The sequence below is a fragment of the Eucalyptus grandis genome, chromosome 2 (assembly GCF_016545825.1).
Source record: "Eucalyptus grandis isolate ANBG69807.140 chromosome 2, ASM1654582v1, whole genome shotgun sequence".
NCBI classification, from domain to species: domain Eukaryota; kingdom Viridiplantae; phylum Streptophyta; class Magnoliopsida; order Myrtales; family Myrtaceae; genus Eucalyptus; species Eucalyptus grandis.
The window spans coordinates 11,712,828-11,722,192 of record NC_052613.1 but is presented as its reverse complement, the minus strand read 5'-3'; the positions used below and the strand labels follow the sequence as shown (position 1 = coordinate 11,722,192).

Sequence of the window (9,365 nt, the reverse complement as noted above, 5' to 3'; positions counted from 1 at the left end):
AATATATATATATATATATATATGTATATTTTATATTTTTGAAAATATCTTTGAAATTCGGTGCAATGGTTACATACACTGTAACTCCGATTGTTCATTTCTAATCAATTAGCGTGACTGTTGAAAAAGGCAAATGGGTCAGCACTTCATTGGTGTACGGTTCACGATGCCAGATCAAGTCCTGTATAAATTATTCTTTCTACTTGTCAATCACAACTTTCTAATCACTCAAAAAAGGGAAACAAAAAGGATGTCAGCTCAAGTCCTGTATAAACTATTCTTTGTACTTATATAAATTATTCTTTCTATTTCTCTATTTCTCAGTCACAACTTTCTACGGTTCACGGTGCCGGCTAAAGTCCTGTATAAAGTATGTCCTTTACCTCTTCATATTCAATCCATCTCCGTTAGAGAAGAAGCAAAAAGTCAGAGAGAAAATGGAGAAGCAGCGAATTCAGATTCCCAGAGTGAAGCTGGGCAGTCAGGGATTGGAGGTAAAAATCTTGCCTCCTTTTGTCTTTGTGAGCCATCCCTATTCAAGTGATCTTTGAATTCCTGTCTTTATGCTTTCATGATTAGCAGTTTCCTTTTCAAGCTTCAGAGAATGTACCTGATTTTTATGATAGTTTTCACCCAGAGGCTGTTTACAAACTTTGGAGTGCACCATAGTGCTCATAGAAACTCCAGAGATTGTACCTGATTTTTGGCTCCTTGCATTAGTTGATAAAGTGTGATATGTGGTTTTGAATAAGGGTGTGATCAAAGTTGAGCGGGAAAATGTCACACATGGTCCTTAAAGTTTTATTTAATGTTCAATTTCATCCATGAACTTTCGATTTGTTTAATTTGATCCCTGAACTATTAACAAATGTTTAATTTAGTCATTCTCTTTAAATCATTAAGTGATGATTGTTTTTCCTTTTTTTTTTTTTTTTTTTTTTTCTTTCCTCCGCCGGCCATGGCGAAGGGAAGGGCGACCTTGGGTTGGCTAAGGCCGCCCTCGGTGGCATCGGGTGAGGGCGGCCCTCAGCGGCGTCGGGCGAGGCTTGGTCCTTGCCGGCGTCAGGCGAGGACAGCCCTCGCCAGACCCTTGCCGAACTTGGGCGACGGGTGCCCTCGCCAGATTTGGTGAGGGAGGCCCTCGCCCGATGCCGACGAGGGTTTGATCTGTGATCTATGGTTTTGAATAAGGGTGTGATCAAAGTTGAGTGGGAAAATGTTATAAATGGTCCTTAAAGTTTTATCTAATGTTCAATTTCATTCATAAACTTTCAATTTGCTCAATTTGGTCCCTAAACTATTAACAAATGTTTAATTTAGTTATTCTTTCAAACTATTAAGTGATGATTGTTTTTCCTTTTTTTTTTTTTTTTCCTCTCCGCTGGCCATGGCGGAGGGAAGAGCGACCCTGGGTTGGTTAGGGCCGCCCTCCGTGGCGTCGGGCGAGGGCGGCCCTTAGCGGCGTTGGGTGAGGCTCGGTCCTTGTTGGCGTTGGGCGAGGACAACCCTCGCCCGATTGGCGAGGGAGGCCCTTGCCCGACGCCAACGAGGGTCGCCCTCGCCCGACGCCGGCGAGGGCGGCTCTAGCTAGCCTAGGCGAGGGCGACCCTCGCCGGATGCCGGCTTCCCTCCGCCATGGCCGGTGAAGGGAAGAGAGAAGAAGAAGAAGAAAAAGAAATAAAAATTAAGAAGTAAAAAGACCAAAATGCCCAATTCCATTAACTTTAACTAACGAAAAGACGAAATTGGTCAATTTTCAAATAGTCAGGGACTAGATCGGACATTTATTGATAATTTATGGACTAAATTAAAAAAATTAAAAGTCTAGGGACAAGATTGCACATTAAGTAGAAGTTTAGGGATTGTTTGTGACATTTTCCCAAGTTGAGTGTTTTACTGCTTGAGCTCGACTGAGCTCGATTTTAGCTCAAGCTCAACTCGATAGAGTGTTCAGGAGTAAGCTTGAGCTCAAATCGTCTGTCCAAAAGTACAAACCTTACATGAGGCTGCAAGCTAAGAGTGAGATTTGAAAGTATAATGAAACTGGAAAACAACGTAATACATGTTTTTAATGTATTTAGATGTAACACTAACTAGGATATAGGAATTTAGCTATTCGAGTCAGTATGCTCGATCACATTCTTGATTCCACTCAGTACTCGAATGCCTTGAACTTGAAAGGATTGAGTCGAGTTTGAGTCAGGCTCGTAGCAGCTCAAGATTAGCTCGGCTTGTGTGTGCGGTTGACTCCGGCAAGCACAGGCGAGGATGGACAGGAAACACAGTCGAGTCATTTCACGGGAGAAGTAGAGGAACATTTAGCTCAGGATCCTTGTTCTTAAAATAGTGATTTTTTTTTTGTCTCCAGATCTGAGATAAGACATTGAAATAACTTGAAGAGAAGAATACTGAATTCATGCAATCCTCTCATCTTGTGCAGGTCTCTAGACTAGGCTTTGGATGCGGGGGACTCTCTGGTTTCTGGAATGCTCCTGTTCCCCATGAAGCTGGATGTTTACTCATAAAGAGAGCATTCGAGAAGGGCATCACCTTCTTCGATACATCGGATGCCTACGGTCATGATCATGACAATGAGATTATGATCGGAAAGGTGATGCCTGTTTAAATTAGCTTTCATGCTTCAAGATTTTAATCTCTCTCTGATAATTTTTAACCCTGAACATTGTTATGAGATGGACATTTTGAGACTCAAGACGATACCTCTTATTAATGTGTTCGGTTGCCTCTTTAGTTTTTTATTTTTTCCCCCGGTTGTCCTATAACTGAGACCGAATTGATTACTCGCTCAGGCTCTAAAGGAGCTTCCAAGAGAGCAGATTCAGTTAGCGACGAAATTCGGCTTTGCAGTGGAGGAAGGTCAAGTTGCCATCAAAGGTACTCCTGAGCATGTAAGAAAATGCTGTGAAGGTAGTCTGAAGAGACTTGGGATCGATTACATAGACTTGTACTATCAGCACAGGGTGGACACCACAGTGCCGATAGAGGATACTGTAAGCACTGTCTGATCACGGTGTTTCTTCACATTGCTTTCGAGCAGATCATCATACAACGTAAAAAGTTGATTTGATTAAATCATTCCCAATTGGTAAGATAGGTGGGAGAACTCAAGAAGCTGGTGGAGGAAGGGAAGATAAAGTACATTGGCTTGTCAGAAGCTAGCATCGGTACAATAAAGAGAGCTCATGCCATTCATCCAATCACAGCTGTGCAAATGGAGTATTCTCTGTGGACTCGCGAAATTGAGGATGAATTAATTCCACTTTGCAGGTCTACTCCTATCATCCTCAAGACGTCTGTTTTCGTCCCCTTAATGTATCATGGAAATGAGCCAGTTTTTACATGTCTTTCACTTTCAGAGAACTTGGCATCGGGATAGTCGCATATAGCCCTCTAGGTCATGGGTTCTTTGGTGGGAAGGCGGTTGTTGAGAGCTTGCCCGTGGAGAGCCTGTTGGTATGTTTTTTTGCAATCTATTTTGACAGTATCAATCATTTGTCTATTGGCTAGAGAATCCGAATTATGTGGCCATTCATACTTAATTTATTAGCATCAACAAACGGCAGGGCAATCCTGCTACAAGCTCATTAAACAGCAACTGAGTGACCCAAACTAGAAGTGCCTAGTTACAGCACGCCTTATGCCTATCTAAGGACACTTTTCACATTCAAACAACTACTAAGCCTTTCTCTAATTAACCTCTTAATTCACAAGAGGATTGAATTAGAGCTTACAGAGAGAGTGGGATTATGCAGACGACCTTTTACTGCCTTAAAACAAATTTTGGGATCTCTTGGTTTTATAGCAGTGGTAGTGTGTGCTTCTATGCTGATGTCTATTGTTATGTGATAGAATACACATCCAAGATTCACTGGGGAGAACTTAGAGAAGAACAAAGTTATATATCGAAAAGTTGTTGACCTTGCTGCAAAGCATGGTTGCACCGCTCCTCAACTGGCCCTAGCATGGGCTCTTCATCAGGGGGATGATGTTATCCCAATACCAGGTAACTAGTCTGGGCAAACATAGGGTCACATAGTAGTAGGTTTACTATGGCAGTAGCCGTTGCCTTTTGCAAAATTAGGAGAGGCATGTCAAATCAGGAAGTTGTTGATTTTCCCATGTTTTATCTCAAAAGTTTTAACTTTCAGTGGCGATGACATATAGGGACCAGAAAAGCTGAGAACCTTGAAAACAATATTGGATCAGTGGCAATTAAGCTTAGCCAAGACGAGATGAGAGAAATCTGTGAAGTCGTGACCATGAATGAAGTAAGTGGGGAAAGAGAGTTTGAAATGATGGCCAAGTATTCATGGAGATATGCAGATACCCCACCAAGATAATGCGCGGCACGGATAAAAGATTGACCATGGATTCGCTCGATGGCAGTGTTTCTCCCTTGTTATTTCCGCTACTTGTTGCGAGGAGAATATTGCAGTGGAAGCGTGAGATCGGTGGTCGTGATATCCATATTTCGGTCTTATCATAAGGAGCCTTAAAAATCACGAGAATGGGTGATGTAAAAGACATTTATTTCCCTTCGTTGTTTGTTCTTCGACTAGAATTTTCACTGTGTCATGCCTAATAGTCGCAAATGAGGTGTGAATTGTTTAAGTTGTCAATTTATTTGGTTCTTGCTCGAGTTAGAAGATGAAAAGTTAACCACCAACGAACTCTTGGCGTGTCGGATTGTTTGGAGCATGTTTCTGGTAGGTACGGCGAGCCAGAAGCTCTGCTCTTGGAAGCACGAAAATTCAACTTTTGTAGAGATCAAAAAAGAACTTACAACCGAACCTGCATCCATTCTATTTTTGCCAACTCGAAGAAACACGACCCCTATGAAATAATATAGTTCATGCTGAATTTGGCTTTTAGATCTTTTTGTCAGTTTTGTTTTTTGTTTTTTTTTTTTTTTTGTTTTATAAGGATGAGTGCATTGAAAGTTCTAAAATTTATTACAAAAATGTGATTGAATTCTACAATTTTCAGATAATGAAATCAAATTCTTAAACTTGTCATGAAAGTATAATTGAATTCTAAAACTTGTCAAGAAAGAGCAATTGAGTTTTAAAATTTTCAAAAAGTGCAATTAAACTTGTTAATTTGGTCCAATTAAGTCGTTCAGTTGATTGCACTTCTTGAAAAATTTAGGTGCATTTTGTGTAAAGTTTTATAACTTAATTTTACATTTTAAAAGTTTTAGCATTTAATTGCACTTTTTGATAAGTTTTAGTATTTTCAAAACACTTTTCTCTTCTTTATATCTCTATAAATATCTCCAAAATTTAGTGCACTAGTTAAATATGATGGTTAATCAATCACATCGACAAGGACATTGCAATCCCGATTTTTCATTTCTAATCAGATAGCGTAATTATAAAGAAAGCAAATGGGTAAGCACTCCATTATCGTTAGGTGTACAGCTCAAGTCTTGTACTGCTTATTCGTTCTGCCTGTCGATTAGAATCTCCTGGTCACCAAATAAAGGGAAACAAAAAAGGCGTCACCGTCAGTGTCAAAGCCTTTGTCCTTTACCTCTTCATATTCAATCTTTCTCCGCTAGAGAAGAAGAAGCAAAAAGTGAGAGAACATGGAGGAGAAGCAGCGAATTCAGATTCCCAGAGTGAAGCTGGGTAGTCAGGGATTGGAGGTAACAATCTCGCTTCCTTTTGTCTTTGTGAGCCGTCTCTATTCAAGTGATCATTGAATTCTTGTCATGTTTTCATGATTAGCAGTTTTCGTTTCAAACTTCAGAGAATGTACCTGATTTTTATGATAGTTTTCACCCAGAGAGTGTTTACAAACTTTAGAGGGCACCATAGTGCTCATGGAAACTCCAGAGATTGCACCTGATTTTTGGCTCCGTGCATTAGTTGATAAAGTGTGATCTGTGGTTCTGAATAAGGGTGTAATCAAAGTCCTGTCAATCTTATTTTACTACTCGAGCGCGACCGAGCTTGATCTGAGCTCAAGCTTGACTTGATAAAGTGTTTAGGAATAAGCTTGAGCTCAAATACTGTCCAAAAGTACAAACTTTACATGAGGCGGCATGCTAAGCTGGAGCTAAGGGAGATTTGAAAGTATAATGAAATTGGAAAACAACGTAATACGTGTTTCTAATGTATTTAGATGTAATACTAACTAGGATATAGGAATTCAGCTATTCGAGTCTAAGTATGCTCGATCACATTCTTGATTCCACTCGGTACTCGAATGCCTTGAACTTGAGAGGATTGAGTCGTGTTCGAGTTAGGCTCGTAGCAGCTCAAGATTAGCTTGCCTTGTGTGTGTGCTTAACTCCGGCAAGCACAAGCGAGGATGCACAGGAAACATGGTCGAGTCATTTCAAGGGAGAAGTAGGGGAACATTTAGCTCAGCATCCTTGTTCTTAATATAGTGAATTTTTCTTTTTGTCTCCAGATCTGAGATAAGACATTGAAATAACTTGAAGAGAAGAATACTGAATTCATGCCATCCTCTCATCTTGTGCAGGTCTCAAGACTAGGCTTTGGATGTGGGGGACTCTCTGGTATCTGGAATGCTCCTGTTCCCCATGTAGCCGGATGTTTACTCATAAAGAGAGCATTTGAGAAGGGCATCACCTTCTTCGATACATCAGATGCCTATGGTCATGATCATGACAATGAGATTATGATCGGAAAGGTGATGCCTGTTTAAATTAGCTTTCATGCGGCAAGATTTAATCTCTCTGTGATAATTTTTAACCCTGAACATTGCTATGAGATGGACATTTTGAGACTCAGACGATACCTCTTATTAATGTGTTCAGTTGCCTCTTAGTTTTTTATTTTTTCCCCTGGTTGTCCTATAACTGAGACCGAATTGATTACTCGCTCAGGCTCTGAAGGACCTTCCAAGAGAGCAGATTCAGTTAGCGACGAAATTCGGCTTTGCAGTGGAGGAAGGTCAAGTTGCCATCAAAGGTACTCCTGAACATGTAAGAAAATGCTGTGAAGGTAGTCTGAAGAGACTTGGGATCGATTACATAGACTTGTACTATCAGCACAGGGTGGATACCACAGTGCCGATAGAGGATACTGTAAGCACTGTCTGATCATGGTGTTTCTTCACATTGCTTTCGAGCGGATCATCATACAACGTAAAAAGTTGATTTGATTAAATCATCTCCAATTGGTAAGATAGGTGGGAGAACTCAAGAAGCTGGTGGAGGAAGGGAAGATAAAGTACATTGGTTTGTCAGAAGCTAGCATCGATACAATAAAGAGAGCTCATGCCATTCATCCAATCACAGCTGTGCAAATGGAGTATTCTCTGTGGACTCGTGAAATTGAGGATGAATTAATTCCACTTTGCAGGTCTACTCCTATCATCCTCAAGACGTCTGTTTTTGTCCCCTCAATGTATCATGGAAATGAGCCAGTTTTTACATGTCTTTCACTTTCAGAGAACTTGGCATCGGGATAGTCGCATATAGCCCTCTAGGCCATGGGTTCTTTGGTGGGAAGGCGATTGTTGAGAGCTTGCCTGTGGAGAGCCTGTTGGTATGCTTTTTTGCAATCTGTTTTGACGGTATCAATCATTTGTCTATTGGCTAGAGAATCCGAATTATGTGGCCATTCATACTTAATTTATTAGCATCAACAAACAGCAGGGCAATCCTCCTGCAGGCTCATTAAACAGCAACTGAGTGACCCAAACTAGAAGTGCCCAGTTACAGCACGTCTTATGCCTATCTAAGGACACTTTTCACGTTCAAACAACTACTAAGCCTTTCTCTAATTAACCTCTTAATTCACAAGAGGATTGAATTAGAGCTTACAGAGAGAGTGGGATTATGCAGATGACCTTTTACTGCCTTAAAACAAATTTTTGGATCTCTTGGTTTTATAGCAGTGGTAGTGTGTGCTTCTATGCTGATGTCTATTGTTATGTGATAGAATACACATCCAAGATTCACTGGGGAGAACTTAGAGAAGAACAAAGTTATATATCAAAAAGTTGTTGACCTTGCTGCAAAGCATGGCTGCACCGCTCCTCAACTGGCCCTAGCATGGGTTCTTCATCAGGGGGATGATGTTATCCCTATACCAGGTAACTAGTTCGGGCAAACATTGGGTCACATAGTAGTAGGTTTAGTTTTACTGTGGCAGTAGCCTGTGATTTTTGCAAAATTAGGGGAGGTATGTTAAAGCAGGCAGTTGTTGATTTTCCCATGTTTTATCTCAAACTTTTAACTTTCATTTGCGATGACATATAGGGACCAGGAAAGCCGAGAACCTCGAAAACAATATTGGATCAGTGGCAATTAAGCTTAGCCAAGACGAGATGAGAGAAATCTGTGAAGCCGTGACCATGAATGAAGTAAGTGGGGAAAGAGAGTTTGAAACGTTGGCCAAGTATTCATGGAGATATGCAGATACCCCACCAAGATAATGCGCGGCACGGATAAAAGATTGACCATGGATTCGCTCGATGGAAGTGTTTCTCCCTTGTTATTTCCGCTACTTGTTGCGAGGAGAATATTGCAGTGGAAGTGTGAGATCGGTGGTCGTGATATCCATATTTCGACCTTATAATAAGGAGCCTTAAAAATCATGACAATGGGTGATGTAAAAGACATTTATTTCCCTTCGTTGTTCTTCGACTGCTTGTGTCAGAAAATGTAGGGTATGCCTGAATGCTGGGATTCAACAAGCAGGCGTGTTCTGTTTTAAGGTGAAGATGCTTTGCCTGTGCTTTATTCCAACCTAATAATTCAGCGGTTCAGCTAATGGAGCGCGACAGGATAGGGACCATACCTTGTTGGTCCGAATTCATGGACAGATAATATTCGATGCACGGAGAATGCTGCTTAGAGACGCCCGTTAATTTTTCTGTGGACATTGATTAACACCTGCGGCACTCGAATTCATTCTATCTTATAGAGAGCAACAAATAAAAACCAAGAAAAATGGAAGAAAAACACTAGAAGTGCCATAAGTTATGTACGGTACTCACTTTAGTGTCAAGAGTTTTCACTAGTTTATTTAAGTGCCAAAATCGAGGAAAAACGATCACTTAGGTGCCTTTACTGAGAAATTACAGCTAGAGAAATTACATGACATTTATAACTAAAAATTTTATCTGGCGTTTTTTTTTTTTTTTTTTTTTTTTTTTTTACGCTGAAATTATCATTTTTTAATAACGATTGGCAATGAAGTGATCATTTTTTTTTATATGCTGACTAGGCCTGCTAGAAAGTTAAGTAAGATCGATAAATTAATAAAATATGCCAACGTCGGATTTTCAACTACTCATATCGGAAATGACACTTAAATGATCATTTTTTTTTAAAAAAAAGGCCATTTAATTGTTCTGATTTTTTT

The 9,365-nt window shown here is 40.3% G+C and overlaps 2 protein-coding genes across 2 annotated transcripts; both read left to right on the top strand.

The window, feature by feature from the left end:
- The first annotated feature begins 435 nt into the window (after positions 1 to 435).
- Positions 436 to 4,560, top strand: LOC120290288 (perakine reductase-like). Its single transcript, XM_039306169.1, has 7 exons — positions 436 to 494; positions 2,441 to 2,611; positions 2,811 to 3,011; positions 3,116 to 3,288; positions 3,378 to 3,474; positions 3,871 to 4,024; positions 4,186 to 4,560. The coding sequence occupies exons 1-7, from the start codon at positions 438 to 440 to the stop codon at positions 4,359 to 4,361; spliced, it is 1,029 nt and encodes a 342-aa protein (XP_039162103.1). The 5' UTR covers positions 436 to 437; the 3' UTR covers positions 4,362 to 4,560.
- Positions 4,561 to 5,450: 890 nt separating this feature from the next.
- On the top strand, positions 5,451 to 8,771 carry LOC104423662 (perakine reductase). Its single transcript, XM_039306168.1, has 7 exons — positions 5,451 to 5,668; positions 6,511 to 6,681; positions 6,878 to 7,078; positions 7,183 to 7,355; positions 7,445 to 7,541; positions 7,938 to 8,091; positions 8,258 to 8,771. Exons 1-7 carry the CDS (start codon positions 5,609 to 5,611, stop codon positions 8,431 to 8,433), a joined length of 1,032 nt encoding a protein of 343 aa, XP_039162102.1. The 5' UTR covers positions 5,451 to 5,608; the 3' UTR covers positions 8,434 to 8,771.
- The last annotated feature ends 594 nt before the right edge of the window (positions 8,772 to 9,365 follow it).

Coding starts and splice junctions, on each gene's coding strand:
- LOC120290288 (XM_039306169.1), top strand. CDS start 438: ATGGAGAAGCAGCGAATTCAGATTCCCAGAGTGAAGCTGGGCAGTCAG. Junction 2,612..2,810: donor ATGAGATTATGATCGGAAAG/GTGATGCCTGTT, acceptor TTACTCGCTCAG/GCTCTAAAGGAGCTTCCAAG. Junction 3,475..3,870: donor TGCCCGTGGAGAGCCTGTTG/GTATGTTTTTTT, acceptor GTTATGTGATAG/AATACACATCCAAGATTCAC.
- LOC104423662 (XM_039306168.1), top strand. CDS start 5,609: ATGGAGGAGAAGCAGCGAATTCAGATTCCCAGAGTGAAGCTGGGTAGT. Junction 5,669..6,510: donor TGGGTAGTCAGGGATTGGAG/GTAACAATCTCG, acceptor CATCTTGTGCAG/GTCTCAAGACTAGGCTTTGG. Junction 7,079..7,182: donor CAGTGCCGATAGAGGATACT/GTAAGCACTGTC, acceptor TTGGTAAGATAG/GTGGGAGAACTCAAGAAGCT.